Source organism: Podarcis gaigeae (assembly GCF_964106915.1).
Source record: "Podarcis gaigeae genome assembly, chromosome: 12".
In the NCBI taxonomy this organism is placed as follows: Eukaryota; Metazoa; Chordata; class Lepidosauria; order Squamata; family Lacertidae; genus Podarcis; species Podarcis gaigeae.
Genome location: NC_139688.1, coordinates 33920851 through 33941158, shown reverse-complemented (window position 1 = coordinate 33941158; position 20308 = coordinate 33920851). Strand labels below are relative to the sequence as shown.

At 42.8% G+C, this 20308-nt stretch overlaps 1 protein-coding gene across 4 annotated transcripts in view; it reads right to left on the bottom strand.

Moving 5' to 3' along the window:
- The window catches only part of HDAC9 (histone deacetylase 9), a 469199-nt gene that overhangs the window by 24340 nt on the left and 424551 nt on the right, over positions 1-20308 (bottom strand). For all 4 annotated transcript variants that reach the window (XM_083705231.1, XM_083705235.1, XM_083705232.1 and 1 more), the window contains one exon: positions 6031-6164. In XM_083705231.1, the coding sequence (XP_083561357.1) occupies positions 6031-6164 (134 nt within the window). The remainder of the gene's footprint in view (positions 1-6030; positions 6165-20308) is intronic.

The following is a 20308-nucleotide window of genomic DNA, read 5'->3' as shown; positions in this document are numbered from 1 at the left end:
AAGCAGATGTGAGCTAAGCTGTATTATGGAGTTGTAAAATACTTGGACCAGAAGGGAAATGGGCGAGGTGAGATACATGGTTAGACACAGAGAAGGAAGGAGGTGCATTATACCGAATAGAATCTACAGTGGTACCTCGGGTTACAGACACTTCAGGTTACAGACTCCGCTAATCCAGAAATAGTACCTCGGGTTAAGGACTTTGCTTCAGGATGAGAACAGAAATCATGCTCCAGCAGCACGGCAGCAGCAGGAGGCCCTATTAGCTAAAGTGGTGCTTCAGGTTAAGAACAGTTTCAGGTTAAGAACGAACCTCCAGAACGAATTAAGTACATAACCAGTGGTACCACTGTGTAAGGTAACTTCTTCCTTCTACTTAAGGAAGAGATAGAATTTGGAGGTAGAAATTCTGCTTTCAGGACAGAAGGTAAGGACCTGGTTCAAGCCCCAGAATCTTTGGTTTAGAAAGACTCCCTGTCTGAAATCCCAATGAGCTGCTGCCAATCAGTGCATACAATATATAAGAACAGCCCTGCTGGATTTATTCATCCTGTTCTCACATTGTACAACCAGTTATCGATGGGAAGCCTACAAGCAGGAGTTGAGTGCAACAGCAAATGGTTCATAGAGGTATACAGCCCCTTCCCCAAGAGGAACCATATAGCTAGATGGACCAGTGGTTTGACTTGGTAAAGGGCAGCTTCCTGTGTGTAAGCAGGCATCGGTCCATCAATCCAATACGGCCAATACCATTTTTCTGGAACCAGTTTTCCATTGACTCAAGAGGTTTCTTTCCAATTCTCATCACTTGGGATAAGGAAAAAGAAATGTGTTGGGTGTGTGTGTTTGCTGTTTTGTTTGCTATTATGGTGTGTGTGTGTGTCTGTGTGTTTATATATTGTAAGCTGCCATGTGATCCTCGAAGGATGGTATTCAAATTTGATAAATAATGATTGGAATAATAATAATTGGCCGGTGGGACAGATGTGGCATCCCTATCCAGCCAATATCCTCCCTTCCACCAGCACTGCATTTAGGCTTCAAAGACCTCCAGCTGGAGACAATAAGAGGTTGCATTATTATTATTATTATTATTATTATTATTATTATTATTATTATTATCATAGCTTAAAACTGGCCTGGGGGAGAGCACTTCTGCATCGGAAGGATTCTTGGCATTGACCTTTGAAAAATCACTCAGATTCCATCCAGTCTTCCAGATATATATTACATTTGCCCTAACGAAAGGTCACTTCAGTCCAGTTGTATTTCTTTCTTTTTTAAAAAAAGGTGTGTGTGTGTGTATGAATAATAAATTTTGGTTGACTAATTCAGATGCTGTGAAGGAAACCCCCCATTCTGCCAAACCAGGGTCTCAAATTGCAGTCTAAAGCTGTATAGCCCTCTGAAGAACATGTTTCTTTGCAAGCCACTCCCCCCCCCCCCAATTAGCTGAAACCACCCGTTCCTTTTGTTTTGACAGATGCCAGTATAATGGATGTGTCCTAAAAAGTGCTAACTGAAGGCTTGGGGGGGGTGTATTTTGCAGCAGCTTAATCTCCCCCTTCCCTTCGATACCTGAATTAAGGATTTCGGTATTTTTATTTCAGAGTTCAGGGGGATCCAATTGCTTAATCTTTTCACACCTCTCAAGAGGGTTTCCTCCTAAGAGGCAACCTATGGTGGGAAGTGGGAAAGAGGCTTCTGATTAATATTTCCTTCTTCTTCTTTTTAATAGCCATTGGTTCCTGTCCACTGATACAACTCACAAACCTGGACTTTGGGTACCCTCACATTCTTAATTAATTTCCCCATTGTTTGTCTTTATAAACTGATATAGATCCCTCTGGGAGGAAGCCCATGGATTCTCTAAGGTATACTGAAACCTAAAATAAAAATAAAAATTTGCACTTAGAAGTAGGTCCCACTGGTTTCCCTGGAATGCAAGTAAGTGTGATTTGGATCCAAGTTAGGTTTCTGTGTATTTTCCAAATTTGGGCTGCGGCCCAAAGAACACATACTTGGAAAGCAAATACACTGAAATTAATGGGACTCCCTTCCAAGTCAAATGTATTTAGAGCTAAGGCATAATATTCAAGGGAAACAGGGTTGGTTTTGACCATCCAGGCAGTCGCCTGTGGCAGCAAAATTGAAGGGGGGTAGCCATTAGGCCCAAAGTGGCATGTGGTCTGTTGGTTTTTTTTTTACAGCATGGCTGTAAGGGAACGGGGGTGGATCACTGCATCTTCTGCAGTTCTGGGGAGCATTTTGGGATGATGTTGGGGTGCCTGCTAATCTTAGGCCGGTAGGAAGTTTGGGGCTGGCTCTGGAGCAGAAACGCAGGCACTGAAGAGCAATTGGAGTATGTATCATGCCTTGCGCAACAAAAGTTTGGGTTAGCTTTAGCTTGACAGCGCATATATGAATTTCCTGTCCCCAAGAAGGTTACCTGGTCAAGCTACTTAGGGCTCATCACACTTCCACTTGTCCTGTGCCTAGAATGCATGGGTCCAAGCGGTTTCCCTCTTGCCGTGTTCCTATCCCAGGGAAAACCCTCTCTTGAGCACTAACAACCATCTGCGGAAAAGCCATTTGCTGTTTCCTCCAATTGAATGCTAAAGAGCAGTTTTCCCTGGGGGAAAGTGGCAGGTCAAGAGGAAGTGTGGATAAGACCTTAGTTCTTACTTGCTGTGATTTCTCCCCTACACGCTTGTCTACTTGTTGGAATCAGCAACAGAACCACCCCTCTTGTGGGTGTGTTGGATTAGGGCTGGGAAGAGAGCTTTTTCTGCGGCTCTCTGCACCCCCAAACTCGGCCCTCCAGCTGTTTTGGGACTACAACTCCCATCATCCCTAGCTAACAGGACCAGTGATCAGGGATGATGGGAATTGTAGCCCCAAAACAGCTGGAGGGCTGAGTTTGGGGGTGCCTGGCCTAGGCTTTGGACCTCCCCCCCCCCAGAGAGGCCTACATCTACATTCATAGATTGTTCCACAGGCATCACAAAGATAAAGGTAAAGGGACCCCTGACCATTAGGTCCAGTCATGGCCAACTCTGGGGTTGCGGCGCTCATCTTGCTTTATTGGCCGAGGGAGCCGGTGTACAGCTTCCGGGTCATGTGGCCACCATGACTAAGCCACTTCTGGCGAACCAGAGCAGCGCACGGAAGCACCATTTACCTTCCCGCTGGAGCAGTACCTATTTATCTACTTGCACTTCATGCTTTCAAACTGCTAGGTTGGCAGGAGCAGGGACCGAGCAACGGGAGCTCACCCCGTCACGGGGATTTGAACCGCCAACCTTCTGATTAGCAAGTCCTAGGCTCTGTGGTTTAACCCACAGCACCACCCGCATCCTACATCCATAGCTTGTTCCACAGGCATCACAGAGTAGGGGAATCCAATTATTACTGTTGCTCTTCTTCTTACCATCGCCATCAATATATTAATCACCTTCTGCACAGTCATCTCAAAGGGGGTGTACAATAAAAACCAGTAGGAAACAGTTGAAAACGCAAAAATAGGAAATATATTTCTTAGAAAATTAAAACAATACAGAATGGACCCATTTATCCATCTGGGAAAGCTGGAACGAAAATATCTTCAACCGTTACCAAAAAGCGCAGGTTAGCAGGTGGCTGGCATATCTTGACAGGAATGCTGTTCCATAGAACAGGAGCAAACAAGGCCCTGCTCCAAGTTATTGCAGACCATTGGCTTTTGAGATCCAGTGGTGGAAGTACCACCCCACCGGTGGATCTCCCTTTCCTCTGCACCCAATCGTTCCTCACACAGCCCCTGGCCAGCAAGAGTTGCAGCCTTAATCTGCTTGAGCCATGAGAGATGAAGGTGATTCTCCATAATCCATCAACTCCAACCAATTCATCTTAATCCGTCTTTTATTTCTACGCTATTGTCAAAAGAACTTTTCTGAACGCTTCCCCCCCCCCCCCAATCATTTCTTCCTTCTCTAATTTTTATCCCTTTCTTAAGTGGGAGACAATGCTATCTTCTTAAACTGATCGCATTTGTGCAAGTCACAATGCAGAAAGCAATTCTTCTTCTCCAGCCCGGTCCTCCATTTATTCATTTCTTCCACATTGTTGGGATTCAGGATGTTTTCCTTCCAGAGATTCTGAGACAAAATTAATTCAAACAAGCCCTTCTTGCTGCTGAGTCTGGGACTTACATCTGCATGTCTGCCTGGCTCCCCATGAATGCTGAAAGGTCCCTGCTCATTTGACAGTTGCTTGTTTTGTAGATTTTTGTGTGTGTACGGGTGTGCATGTGGGGTGTGTGTGTGTGCTGATAGTAGCATGGACAGAGCCGCATACTGCTGCATTGACGAGTCCCAGCCAAGAACAACAAAGGCAAAGTAAAAGTATTCCAAAGCCCCCTGCATTCATGTTTATGAATTCTAATCCTCAGCACATGAATAAATACGTCTGACAAACTGCAGAGTGCCTTAAAAAGGCCTTTCCTGACCTTCCTAATTTAAGCTCAATTGCGTGTGCCGTGTTGAGAAGGCAGCATTGGCCTTGCCAGTGTTTTCTGAACTACGGCTAGGGCTCTGCTAGCACTGTTTGCAGAAGGGAATTGCTAGGAAATGAGTTCTAATTACCCAGTTAAGCACCTGCAGAGAATGGCATCTTCTAATTATGATAATGCATTGCTCAATTTAACCACTGTTGTTGTTGTTGTTGCTGTTGTTGTTGTTTGAAACAAACTTTTCTGCTGGCCATGAAAGTTAGTGGATGACCAGTCATATTCCTAATATACTGGGCTTTTAGCTATTAACAAAATTAACCTAGCTTAGGGTGCGCATTGGGAGGGCTCTCAGAGGACAATCTTCTCTTGGAAGGAATCTCTGGTCCGTGTCTATTTTAAAGATTAAGAAGGGAAAGCAGAGGGGTCCTTGATGTCACCCACCAACCATTAGCCCCTGAAGAAGTCACCTAGTGACAGTCTTCCCAACTATGCTAAGATGGATTTCATTTCTATTTCAATTATAGTAATGATTTCTAAAATGCATAGAAATGCATTTTTAATGTGAATCTATGTCCTCTCTTTGTGATGTAATGTGTAAGCAGTCAGTCTAACACTGCTCCATTTGAATACAAGGTTTCAAAGTGGTTTGTAGGATATTGATTATGGTGCCTTCTACTTACAGAAGGGCTGTTTTACATGTGTGTTTCCCTCCAATATCCTTCATTCTCACTGCTCCATGGCCATCTGGTGAAAATGGTGGAGAGATCATTTTTTTTAAAGGGGGATGATAGGGGCAAAGGTTGTCAGCCATGTGGCCACCATGATCTCACATGTTCTGGGGCCACAATTTCACCCTGGGGAAAAAACACACTTCGGGAGCAGCAATCTTCTGTCATGATAATAAATCCATTTATAAATGGAGTTTGGCTCCTCTTCCCACCTGCTGCTCACTTTCCACTTGCCATCCCACATCTTTACAATGGAGGTAGAGAACCTCTGGCCCACAGGCCAAATGCAGGCCTCCAGGTCTCTCTATCTGGCCCACAAGAGACCCTCCTCAGAATACCAGCCCTGCTTGAGTGTTTATGCCTGCCTGGAATACACCCTTGAATTCTTCTAATGCTTCTTCCTTGTCTGCATGAAGGATAGTGCATGAACATGTGTAGAAACTAGCCTATTATACAAAGGTAACATTTACATCCCTTACTCCACCCACTTTTGTCTCTGGCCACACCTACCACCAGCATGCAGTCTCCCCAGAAGGTTCTCCAAAATGGTAATGTGGCTCTCAGGCTGAAAAATGTTCACCACCACTGTTTTACAAGCTACTCATTGCAATCCACATTTAGAGATCTGGGCTTTGCTGCAACCATGTCAAGTTCTGTCCCAAAACATACCTGGGTGACATTTTCATTCTATGCTTAGGGCAAACCCACCCCACCATCCTGTCACCCTGATATCAGATACTATTAATCCACCATGGCATGGCAAAATATCCAGGAAGCATGCATTGTTTGTCAGCATTTCGGCCTATTGATTACCTCATTTCCGAGTAGGGCATTTAGACAGGCTTCTGAGGCGTCACAGATGGCAGTAAGGTCATGTCCTCCCTCCAAGACCAGTACCATGCGACCACCTGCGAGCGTCAACAACTGTTGGATGAGGTGACCGAAACCTAGCATGTAGAAAAACAACAACAACCATGCAAATTGTTACAGGAGAACAAGCACACATTAAGTACAACTGGAGTATGCTTCTTGGGAGAAAAGCAATGACAAACCCAGACAGCATCTTAAAAAGCAGAGACATAACCTTGCCAACAAAGGTCTGTATAGTTAAAGCTATGGTTTTCCCAGTAGTGATATATGGAAGTGAGAGCTGGACCATAAAGAAGGCTGATTGCCGAAGAATTGATGCTTTTGAATTATGGTGCTGGAGGAGACTCTTGAGAGTCCCATGGACTGCAAGAAGATCAAACCTATCCATTCTTAAGGAAATCAGCCCTGAGTGCTCACTGGACAGACAGATCCTGAAGCTGAGGCTCCAATAATTTGGCCACCTCATGAGAAGAGAAGACTCCCTGGAAAAGAACCTGAGGCTGGGAAAGATTGAGGGCACAAGGAGAAGGGGATGACAGAGGACGAGATAGTTGGACAGTGTTCTCAAAACTACCAACATGAGTTTGACCAAACTGCGGGAGGCAGTGGAAGACAGGAGTGCCTGGCGTGCTCTGGTCACAGAGAGTCGGACACGACTAAACGACTAAATGACAACAACAAGAGTATGTTATGCAATAACACATGGTGATCATAGGAACATTTGGCCACAAACCCAAACTGACTCAACCCACATAATGACCTCTTTCTAATTCTACCACTGCCATTGTGCCCGCAGATGAATATTTGTGTGTTTTCAGGATTGGGGACTTAATAATGATCCATTCTCAATGTTTGTAACACCACCTTTGTCAATCTTTATCAGAGATCTCTAGAATATGGATGGGGAATCTGTGGCCCTTCAGATGCTGACTGCATATGTTGATTACAACTCCCATCATCCATGATCATTTGCCATACTGGCCGGGCTTGATGGGAGTTGGGTCTAACAGAGGGCCACAGCTTCCCTATCTTTGCTCTAGGGTGCGAGTTGTTGGAAAATTCATCTTTCCAAGTTTGCTCTTTTACCATGCTGTGGCCATTTTGCTGCTTTCAAATTACACACAGGTTAAAAAGCAAAACTTAATTTTGCAATTAATCTCAATAATGCTGTATTGTTTTTAACACTTGGGAGCTGCCCAGAGTAGCTGGAGAAACTCAGCCAGATGGGTGGGGTATAAATAATAAATTATTATTATAAATTATTATTATTTCCTTGGTGGGGAAAACTGGAGGGGTGGGGATACTTCTACGAAAGACTAAATTTAGACAGGATAATAAAAAGCAAGGAAGGAATGGGATGTGGGTAAACTTTGATGTTTTGCCAATTGCCACTTTATGTTTTACCTTAAGGATCTCTATTTCCATCTGAATGTTATACATACAATCTTTAGATGCAGAATATCAAGGCAGTGAGGGACAGTGAATCGTCTTCGTTGTATTACAGGAAATTAATGACTAATGGGCAACTTACTTCCATAGACTGTTTAATTGTGCAAGAAACTTAATTCTTTCTTTTTTAACTGCTTCTGTTAAGAATGAAAAATTCATCTTAGTCCAATATCTTGTTTGCATTCTGAAACTGTATTAAATCATACATATGAGACCAGAAACATTTTATTGTAGTAATGTGATTTTCTAAAACTTTGGGGGCAAGTTTCCTGCTGATTTTGTAATATCTTCTGAAATTGTTTCTTTTTGACCCACCATACAAGACTCTCAAGATGAATCTGATGAATTGGGCTCTTGTTTGTAAAAGCTTATGGCACAATAAGAATGCATCCTTAAACATGTCTCCTCAGAAGTCCTGCATTCACTGGGGCTTCCTCACAGAGATGTGGATACAGGACTGCAGCTTTAGGGCTAGCTCCAGATTGGCAAAGCAAGCCAAACTCTGATCTGCCATGCTGGAGTGGGGTTGGATGGGGAGATGTTCCCCTACCCAGATTTGCCTGGCTGTGTTGGGCTATGCCAGCAGGGGGCCTCTGTCACCTTTATGCTCACTTAAACTAATGGGGGGGGATGGAGGAGATCTTGTTTGCATTTTAATGAGTAGTTACCTAATTTGCACTTCTCAATCCAGTGCATGAAGTGAAATGCAATTATCCTTTGAAATTTGCACATCTCTGAATTTTGCAAACCAGTTTTCCAATCAAAGAATGTCTACAAGAATGCATATGTTAGGGGGAAGGGTAAAAGAAATGCATATGTTTGTGAAAATTATTATTTCCAAAATCCACTATAGCAGGAGAAAATGCATGTCAAAATATATATCTTAGAACTGCATGCAAAAATGTGTGTTTTACGAGAGATTCACACTCAAATGCGGAGCAATCTTTCTGAAAATTTTCGCAAGATGCTTTGGACACGCGGAGAAATGAATTTAAGACTGTGAAAAAGAGGAACTGAGAGAAATTGAAATCGATAGGCTGATTGACCCTTTGGTGGAGGCTACTGACAGCAGGAGCTAATCCATACCCCCCCCCCAAACTGGATGTTTCTGAAGTGGAACTAGCATCCTGTTCTCACAGTGTCCGAACAGATGCCTCTGGGAAACTCGCAAGTAGGATTTGTGCAACTAACTTGGTCTCATAGGTATGTCAGGACTTCTCTCAGCTTTTCCTGTAAGTGACTAAGACTCCTACCTCTCAGGAACATGCAATCGGATAACAGAAAACTAACCTGATGCGCATAATAACCATGTTTCATTCCAGTATATAGCCTATGTAAACCCTGATTGCGAAAAATGAGGCAACCAACCCTTTTCAAGCTCCTCCCCACCCCATCAAGGATGATGGGAGTATTGACCAGCAACCACTGGAGGACCACAGGTTCCCCATACCTGGTAAAGCTGTTACCTTGCTCTCCTATACAACCACCAACATATATGAATTTAGTGAGCAGAAATAAAGCCTAATCTATTGGATTAATGAAGTGGACATTCATCATCAAAGGCAGAAATGGCTGGAGGGGTGGGAATAAAAGACCATCTGCTCTGTTGTTTGAGCTATGCTGATTCATTATTATTATTATTATTTAATTTATTAAATATTTTCTTGGTTTACAAAAGCACGTGCATTGTCTCTTATTTCAGGTTGTAGAGTCTTTTCTACAGATCACTTACATTTGATATGGGACATTAGTGTTGTATACAGAATAAGGTTGGTGAAGAAGCAGAAAAAGGGAGAGTGAGGGGAGAGAGGTGGGTGGAGTGGTAAAATTTATATTCTTTCACTTAGTGTGTGTGTGGGGTGTTTATGTCAGTGTCACTTGGGTAGGTTCTCTTTCCATTCATTTATTATATTACCTTGGTAATGAGAGAGGTTGGGAGGGCAGGGCGTGGTTGGTTGTCCTCAGTTGGCTGCGGTAAGATTTGCTTGCATGTGCTGGGGAGGGAATTGTTGGGTCAAGTTAGCCATATTGGTTCATATGCTGTTGGTGGGTTCTTGTTGTCCTGTTGGGCTGTGTATGTAATAAAGGGGAGCCATATTGGGGTGAAAGCATCTTCTTCCATTTTTCCCCATGTCAGTTTCAGTCTGTTTTATGATGTATTTTAGCATGTACTGATGCACATTTATGATGTCCTTTGCTGTGTTCACTGATATCCTGATCTATCTATCTATCATCTATCTATCTATCTATCTATCTATCTATCTATCTATCTATCTATCTATCATCTATCTATCTATCTATCTATCTATCTATCTATCTATCATCTATCTATCTATCATCATCTATCTATCTATCTATCTATCTATCTATCTATCTATCTATCTATCTATCTATCTAACAATCTATCATCTATCTATCTCAGGGGTAGGCAACCTAAGGCCCGGTGACCGGATGCGGCCCAATCGCCTTCTCAATCCAGCCCGAGGATGGTTCAGGAATCAGTGTGTTTTTACATGAGTAGAATGTGTCCTTTTATTTAAAATGCATCTCTGGGTTATTTGTGGGGCATAGGAATTTGTTCATTTATTTCCCCCCCCCCCAATATAGTCTGGCCCAACACATGGTCTGAGGGACAGTGGACCAGGCCATGGCTGAAAAGGATTGCTGACCCCTGATCTATCTGATGAAGTGAATTTTAGTCCAAATAAGTTTCTGCCACAATAAATTTGTGAAAAATTTTAAGGAGCCATGAGACTACTTTTGTGTATTCTTTGCTGTAACTGAGCAGCACACCTACCCTGGGGAGTCTGTTAGCTGCCGTGGAGACTTACAATGTGCTTCAAGGCTTATTTCTGCCCACTCTCTACCACAATTTTTACTGGTGACATCAATGGAAGAAGACATTGAGGAATTATGTCTCTGGCAGCTGTGGTTAAAAAATAATTATTATAATATATTCCCAGGAAGACCAGTGAAAAATATTCCCTGTAAAAGGTACCACAAATTATGAATTCCCTGGGACAAACCACAGAATGTAAGCAAACAATTTGATTTTTCTTTTCTTTCATGTTAATGGAAGGCAATCTACTTGCTGATGCTTCCAGGAAATATCGGTGTGGAATATTTGTTGATGTCTCCAGAGACAATGCCAGATGTTTATTTTGCAAGGACAGCGGCCAGGACTCGAGTCTTCTTGAAGCTACCATATCTGAAGGGGAAGACCAGCCTCATAATAAGGGATGCCTGAGCATACTCAGTGGTAAGGGAAAGACACTCTGACTATGCTCAGAGACAATGTCTTCTTCACATTTCTCAGCGCATTTGAAATTGTTGCACTTCAGTGTACAGTCTGAAAGCACATGAGGCAGCCATCTTGCTGAGGCTGGGTGTGTTGAGTGGCTAGTTAGGAAGCACAGGTATGCTGCCCTGGGTTCTGAAATGTAACGAAGGTGTTGTATTAATGTAAGAAACTAAATAAATGAATTATTAGGGTCTGGGATAAGCATAGTAAGCCCAAGCTCAGATTAAGCCCCAGAAAACACCTATGCAAACAACTGCACTTTTGGTTTACAATCTCCCAGAAGAAGAAGAAAAATGCCGTTTATCAATGTTCAAAGTTACCAGAATAACAATTGGGAATTGGGGCTTTTCCTTGGCCTAATAATACGTGGTAAAAAAACCCCACAACCACCCAGGTGACTTTGCTGCATGGAGTGGAAATGACTTTTCCCAAGAGCCCCACGGCAGCCTGTGGAAAATCTTAAGGCAGGCTTGGATCCTGCACGTTCCAAAAACCTTCAAAAGACATTAGCTTCCTAAAGGAAATCCCCCTGCAGTGCGAGAGGAGCAAAACAGTGGAATAGAAATCCCAGACATGCCTTTTGATGGGCTTTGGTTTGTGCCAAACGATTAAGAAAAACCCCAAAGCGAAAACCAACATAGTCACAAGAGCTTGGAGAAGCAAGCTGTTCTCCTCAAAACACAACCAGGACAATCAACCTTCCAAACTCCTGTCAGATGAGGAGGTAGGACAAGGGAGAGGTCAGCGAGGACATTTTGCTTTCTTCCCACGTCTTCTGAGTCACACAAAACCTCAGAAACCAGGAGCAGATCCTGGCCCTGGCCTTCCAGATGAGACCACGGACACTTTGTGCCAATTGTGAAAGTGGCTTTACAAATCCCATTTCCATTTGGGCATACCGTACTAGAAAGGAGGTGGGTTTGTAAGATTTATAGTAAAATGGCCTTTTCTACAAACTGTGACAGTTGGGGGAAAACATTTAGAATGGAAATTCTTTTTCAACTGGAAAATCAGGTTTCCAGTCGAGCCTTAAATAGAAACCCCTTTCAGAACCACCAGTTTGGTGGGTGCCAATATTTGCCAGCCCAATGCATCCCAAATCATTGTTGCGTATCAGGCAGCAGCTATGTTAGATCAGTCCCACCATTTCAATGATCCACTCCAGAACAATGGAAGCTGAGCAGGTAAACTACACCTAGGAATTCGCTCTTCTAAGTCCCTCTGCTGGAGAAGTGTGGTAGCTCAGTGGAATAGCACATGCTTGGCATTCGAAAGGTCCCAGATTTAATCATTGGAGTTGCAGGTAGGTTGGAGAAACAGGTGTGTCTGAAACCCTAGAGAAGAATTCCACACCAGATGTTGCCCTTCAGATGCTGCTGTACTACAAATCCCACCATCCCATATCATTTGCTGCACTGGAGAGGGCTGATGGGAGACATAGTCCAACACCAACTGACTGCCCTAGGGATCCACTTCTAGGGATCCACTCCTGTCAGTGCAGACAGTACCGCTCTACGTGAACCAATGATCTGACTCAGTATAAGGCAACTTTCCTAAGTCCTCAAGTGGAGACTCCGAAAAAAACTAGTTTGGGGTGACAACGACCATTATTCATTGAGCAAAGATTTCACTGTGGACAGAGGCATACCTAGGGGTTGGCGAAACTGGATCCTGCCTGGGGGCCTCAAGAAAATCACCATTTTGTAGTTCAAATCAGGAAAAATAAATACAGTAAATGGACAAAAGTACAAAGATCCACAAAATGTTTACAGGTATGCGTACCCCTGTGTCCCCCTCCAGAAAAAAGCACTAACAACAACAACAAAAACAATAATAACAATAACAATAATAATAATAATAATAATGCTGCTGCAGTAAAGTGATTCTTTTTTGGGATACAGCTCCTTGCCAAGGGTGCAAGGGACCCTAGGTACAGCTCTGAAAATTAATTACATCATACACTGTGCCTGAAAGCTGGAGGGGCACATGAGGCAAGGAAGGCTTTTTTGTGGGGAGCGCCCTTTAACTTTCACTACCCTTGGTCTCATCCCTGATATATACATAGAAGACCAAAGCCCCCTTTAAGTGCATGGAACTACCTGACGTCTTTTTTAGATTGTGGGCAACAATTATAATTTCAGTCCATTAATTCATCAGGAAGTTGATCAATAAGCTAACACTCACAGGGTGCCACCAGATCTTCCTCCTCACGCTTGTGCAAAGAGCCTTACTCTCATCTTCTGGAAGATCTCATTTTTTTTTTTTTTGTTTCACAGGCAATTTCTCTAAAACGCTTATCCTACCCACTGGGGTGGGTCTGCCTTGGCCAGCTCACACCTACCTGCCTTCTTACTTATAACCAGTCCAGGAGCTTTCTGCTGCTGCTTTGTCTTGGTGTTGCCCTTGTAGAACTCAGCAGGGAGGAAGGTGGGGACGAAGAAGGAATTAGTTGTCTCTGTCTGTCATTGGATCTGGCGCCACCTACTGCTTGGCTCCCAGCCTTCTGCCCTACCAGTCCCAATGGACGTCAGATCCTCTTGCCTCCTCCTGCACAGCCCCTACACTCCCCTCATCCTCCTTGAAATCCATGCTGAAATCCTAGGAAAGGATTTGGCTATTTAGAGGAGCACACTGAGGACACACCACTCCTGCCACTTTGGATCTCCACTGTCCTTGTCTTTTAGTCATGCACTTAACCATTATTTACCATTTAATCATACCATTACTCTCTAATTTGCTTGAGAATGTGTTTTCCTCTCATTAAAACCTTTGTAGTGGCCGCTGCCAAGAGTCTTCCCACCCACCAATGTTCTGCACTTTATCCTTGCGGTTCTTTCATGACCGTTTGATTAATTTTCATTGATATGCTTCCAACAATAGCATCTAAAATTAACTGGGTCATGTCTTTTTTTTTTTTTTACATAACTTCCTGAGTCATCAGGCTCTGTGTCCTAAATAAATACATCCATACAAGCATGAAATGATAGTTCACCCTTCCAGCAACGGGCTGGAGCTAGTGAGAACTAAAGAAAACAATGTGCTAGTTTAGAGGGCTGCTGTATTTCTCTCCTTGCACAGCATCACTAAAAAACAAAAAATAAAAAAGAGAGGAGATGCAGCACCAAAAAAGAGTTTTGCATTAAAAGTTGCATATGCTAATATATATAGAAGGATGTGATTTTTAAAATAATTACTATTACTGAAATAGAAATACAATCTATCCCAACACAGAGAGTGACCAGGTGACCCATGTGGCCAGTCAGTCTACTGTTCAGGAGTTAACTGTTGGTGTGGAACTTTACGACCACTCCACTTCCTTCTTAGCCTTCTTTATCTTTACACTGGCCTCAGATCAGTCAATGCTTCAAAGAAAGGACTCTTTCAAATGCAGAACCATCACCCCACAGATAGAGAATTGTCCTCTCTAACATAAGACATATGCATTGTTCAGCTCAGACACTGAGGTCCAGCTCCGAGGGCCTTCTGGCCGTCCCCTCACTGCGACAAATGAAGTTACAGGGAACCAGGCAGAGGGCCTTCTCGGTAGTGGCGCCCGCCCTGTGGAACACCCTCCCATCAGATGTCAAGGAACTAAACAACTGACTTTTAGAAGACTTTTAGAAGGCAGCCCTGTTTAGGGAAGTTTTTTATGTTTGATGTTTTATCGTGTTTTTAATATTCTGTTGGGAGCCGCCCAGAGTGGCTGGGGAAACCCAGCCAGATGGGCGGGATATAAATAATAAATCATTATTATTACTATAGTATTTACTGAGCCCATTTTTATATTGCCTCTCTTCCATCGCGGAACTGAATGTGGTTCCAAGGTGGGCTCTTATTCAGGCATTCATTAGACCCAGGCCTGCTTAGCTGCAGCGATGTTGCTGGGGCATATGCCTTCAGTTCAGACACCACCCTCTTTCTACTCTTCCAGCAACCTCACATTTTTCTATAGCCGTGGCATTCAAACTGTGCTCCAGGGAACCCTAGAATCTATTGGAAGCTTCTCATGGGTTTCTCAATAAAAGAGTAGTACAGGTGTACTGAAAGACACTTTGCCCACCAGTGCTGTTAGTTCATGAGGGCCAGTGATGAGACCTAGCAGGTCTGGTCAATTGTCCTCTCTAACATAGGTCTCAGTGATGAGACCTAGCAGGTCTGGTCAAGGCCATACATGAGCTGAAGGTGCATCTTACATCATGAAACAGGCTCTCCCGCTGGGTTTCTATTTGCAGATGTTCAGTGGTCCCTTGCCAAATGGGCCAATGTATGGGGTTCTTGGAAGTAAGAAAACCATTAACTTCCAAGGAATCTGGGGAGCTGCAATTTGTTATGGGTGCTGGGAACTGCCGCTCTTCAAGGGCTAAACAACAATTTCCATGGTTCTTTGGGAGAAGCCACATCCTTTAAATGTACAGTGTAGATGTGAATTACCTCAATGTTGTCTACACAAAATTGGAGCTCCAGCTGCTTTTGGACTGCAGTTCCCATCATCCCTGACCACTGGTCCTGCTAACAAGGGCCTTCTCAGTAGTGGCACCCTCCCTGTGGAACATCTCCCTTCAGATGTCCAGGAGATAATTACCCAACTTTCAGAATACATCTGAAGGCAGTCCTGTATTAGGAGGTTTTTAATGCCTGATGTTTTTATTATATTTTTAGATATGCTGTAAGCTGCCCAGAGTGGCTGGGTAAAGCCAGCCAGATGGGCAGGCTATGAAGAAGAAGAAGAAGAAGAAGAAGAAGAAGAAGAAGAAGAAGAAGAAGAAGAAGAAATCCAAAAAGAGCCAGAGGCCCAAGTTTGGAAAACCCTGGTTTATATGACTGACAGTGGCTCTCCAGGATTTCCAACAGAAGTCTTTTTAGCCCTACCTGAAGATGCCAACAATTGAACCTGGGCCATTTTGAATGCAAAACACATGCTCTGCTACCAACCTCCCATAGCGGTTGGATCAATTGCTTCATGAACACAATATCCCCAATAGGATTGGTGCCATAAGAAGGCCCCATGTGTCACATGTTCCCATTAGCGTCACATATACATAAACACATGTACACATTCCACAGCCATTAATCCTAATCCTAAAATACCTCATTATGAAAGATAGACCTTTGACCTTTGGTAGTAACTAGTGTTTCCTAATTTTTTTGGGGGGGAGGGCAGGATGGACAGCTTTTAAGTAAAAGAGAGAGAGAGAGAGCTCAGCAAGCATTTAAATAGTTTGTTCCTTACTGGCTTTTAATTTTGATTGTGTTAGACAGTAATTGTATGTTAAACAAATATCGGCGGTTTTAAAACACACTTTGCAGGAAGACGCGATTTATATAATAGATCATTTCATTATGTGGCTGTTGGTTCTGCAGTAATTTGTTTTCAACAATTAATCTTTGATTGCTAAATAATAACCTATTTTAACAAGTCCATAGAATGCGAAGCAGAGCCCTCATTTTCTAAACTTTGGTTACCTCAAACTTTTCAGTTGTATTTTGCCAACTTACAGTTTGTCATTTGCACAGCCATATTCTAGTAAGCAGCACCATAGGATCGGACCATTAGTTTATCTGGCTTAGTATTGTACACTGACTCTCCAGGGTTCAGACAAGAGTCTTTCCTACTCCTACCATGAAATGCCAAGGACTGAACCTGAAATCTCCTTGCATGTGCTTCCAACCATACAAATAGTGAACAAATAGTGTGTTTTCACTGGCACTCGGATACATGAAAGTACACAAATCCATGTTCAGCCTTTTCATGTTTAAAGGTAAAGGTAAAGGGACCCCTGACCATTAGGTCCAGTTGTGGACGACTCTGGGGTTGCCGAGCTCATCTCGCTTTATTGGCCAAGGGAGCTGGCGTACAGCTTCTAGGTCATGTGGCCAGCATGACTAACTAAGCTGCTTCTGGCGAACCAGAGCAGTGCACAGAAATGCCGTTTACCTTCCCACCAGAGTGCTACCTATTTATCTACTTGCATTTCATGCTTTTGAACTGCTAGGTTGGCAGGAGCAAGGACTGAGCAACGGGAGCTCACCCCGTCGCGGGGATTCGAATCGCCAACCTTCTGATCGGAAAGCCCTAGGCTCTGTGGTTTAGACCACAGCGCTTACTCAGACATAAATGCCACAGATTTTCTCTTGGCCTTGCTATCAAGTAAGCGTGCATAGGATAACCATGTTAAGCATTGCACCATCACATTGCTACTGCTAAAAATGATGTGAAACAGCCATTTACACTGGAAAAAATATGAAACTATAATAATAAATTAAAATCTGATTATTAAAAATGCTCCCCACTTCAAATGCGCTAGGACTGTGTATAAAAGGATAGGCTGTGTCATAGCAACGGCCAGTATAGTCTAGTGTAGGGGTGAGGAAACTGTGACGATCGGGATGCTGTTACACTCCAGCACTCATCAGGTCCAGAGAGTAAGACAAATGGTCAGAGAAGATAGGAATCTTAGTCCACAGCAACAGTGGTTACAGCTTTTCCACCCATGGCCAAGTACCAGCTTTCTACCATGGCTGACAGATGGCATGCTTGGAACATAATACGAGCCTGATGGATCAAGCCAATGGCCCATCTAGTTTAGCATCCTATTTCATCAGAAACCTGAAAGGCCCAAAAAACTTTAAAGGACTATTTTGAGATAAATTTAAATACCACTGTGGAAAAAAGAACAATCTGGGACGCAAGTAAAGCAGTCATGAGAGGGTTTCTAATACAACAAAATACGATCAAGAAAAAACTCTGGAATGAAAAGAAGGAGAAAATATTGGAAAAAATAAGAGATGGAGAGAAAAAACTAAGATCCAGGCCTAAGTCGAAGGAGGTGCTGAGAGAAGTGAAATTTTTCCAAGCACAATATTTGAAACTGATAAATCAAGAGGTGGAATGGAAAATTAAACAAATGAAACAAAGATCTTTTGAATCAGCAAATAAGTGTGGGAAACTGCTAGCATGGCAGTTGAAAAAGAGACAAAAACTCAATACTGTTACAAATCTAGAGATTGAAGGGAGAATGGTTCAGAAACCCGAGGAAATCAGAAAGTGCTTCCAGAGATATTTCAAAGAACTTTATTCACAAGGGCCACAGAAAGATTCGGAGGTGGACCAATTTCTCAAAACCAATGGATTACAGAAAATACCTCAGGAAATGAGAACAATCCTGAATAGTAATATCACACAGCAAGAAATTGAAAGCGCCATTCAGAACCTCCAATTAGGCAAATCTCCAGGCCCGGATGGACTTACCTCCAAATACTATAAGGTTCTGAAAGACTATTTGATACAACCTTTGTTGGAGGTCTGTAACCAGATTATGGAGGGGAGGAAGGCACCGGAAACGTGGAAAGAAGCCTTCATCACATTGATACCCAAACTAGAAACTGAGAAGACCCAGCTTAAGAACTACCGCCCCATCTCACTCCTAAATGTGGATTACAAAATTTTTGCAGACATTTTGGCAAGTAGGTTTAAAAAAGTGCTTAATGAAGTGATCCATAAGGACCAGGCAGGCTTTCTCCCTGGTAGGCATTTGTTTGACAACACAAGAAACATCATCGACATTTTGGAACTTTTACAAACAAAGCTTAACACTAGAGCGGTGTTAATCTTCATCGATGCGGAAAAAGCCTTCGACAACATTTCTTGGATGTTTATGAAGAAAAATTTGGAAGGGATGGGAGTGGGGCGGGGGTTTGAAAATGGAATAGAAGCAATATATTCAGAACAAAAAGCTAAGTTGATAGTAAACAATGTGGTGGCAGAGGAGTTTAAAATTGAAAAAGGGACACGACAGGGGTGCCCTCTATCCCCTCTATTGTTTATCTCAGTTCTGGAGGTGCTATTGAACATGATTAGAAAGGACCGGTTGGTACAGGGAATTGAGGTCGGAGTGAAACAATACAAATTGAAAGCATTTGCAGATGACCTGGTATTAACATTACAGGAGCCAGTCTCTAGTACTAAAAGAATGCTAGAATTAATTTCTGACTTTGGTCGGGTGGCGGGATTTAAGTTGAATAAGCAAAAAACTAAGGTTTTAGCAAAAAATTTGACAACTGCAGAAATAGATGAGTTCCTGAAAGAAACAGAATTAAATGTGGTTAAAAAAGTAAGATACCTAGGGGTGTATCTGACCTCCAAAAATTTGAATTTGTTTAAAGACAACTATGAGAAATGTTGGTCAGAAATCAAAAGAGACTTGGAAACGTGGTCAAGATTGAAACTTTCCTTGTTGGGCCGAATAGCAGCTATAAAGATGAATGTATTGCCAAAAATGTTATTTTTGTTTCAGACCCTACAGATCGTGGACAAGGTGGAATGCTTTGGAAGGTGGCAGAAGGATATTTCTAAGTTTGTTTGGCAGGGCAAAAAGCCCCGAATAAAGTTTAAGATATTAACTGATGCGAAAGAAAGAGGGGGATTTGCCCTGCCAGACTTGAGGTTATATTATGAATCTGCAGCCTTCTGCTGGTTGAAAGATTGGATCTTACTGGAAAACACTGATGTCCTAGATCTGGAAGGGTTTGACAACGCTTTTGGGTGGCATGCATATTTGTGGTATGACAAGGTTAAAGTGCATAAACTGTTTAAAAACCACATTGTCAGGAGAGCAATTTTAATGGTCTAGACAAAATATAAAGACTTATTGGAGAGTAAGACTCCGAGGTGGCTCTCACCGGTGGAGGCCAAGGCACGTAAGAGACCTAATATGGAAGCCAATTGGCCTAAATATGAGGAAATTATTGAAAAGATTGGAGACAATTGGAGGTTGCAGAGCTTGGAAAAACTAAAAAACAAGGTGCGAGATTGGTTGCATTATGCACAAATTCAAGAGGTCTTTAAAGTAGACAAGAAGGTTGGATTCCAGGTGGAAAAATCGAAACTAGAGACAGAACTGTTAGAACCAAAAAGTAAACTACTTTCGAGAATGTATAACCTGCTGCTTAAATGGAATACTCAGGATGAGACAGTCAAATCCGCCATGATAAAGTGGGCGCAGGATTTGGGGCATAACATTATGTTTGAAGACTGGGAAAGGTTATGGAACACCGGAATGAAATTTACGGCATGTAGTGCCTTGAAGGAAAACATTATGAAAATGATATACCGGTGGTACATGACCCCAGTCAAGTTTGCTAAGATATATCACCTGTCTGATAATAAATGCTGGAAATGTAAAGAGGCGGAAGGGACATTCTTTCACCTCTGGTGGACCTGCCCGAAAGTGAAGGCCTTTTGGGAAATGATTCATAATGAACTAAAAAAGGTACTTAGATTTACCTTACCCAAGAAACCAGAGGCCTTCCTCCTGGGCATGGTGGACCAGAGAGTGCTTAAGAAGGACAGAACTTTTTTTATGTACGCTACTACAGCAGCAAGGATCCTGATTGCAAAACATTGGAAGACACAAGATTTACCCACGCTGGAGGAATGGCACACGCAGTTGATGGACTATATGGAACTGGCCG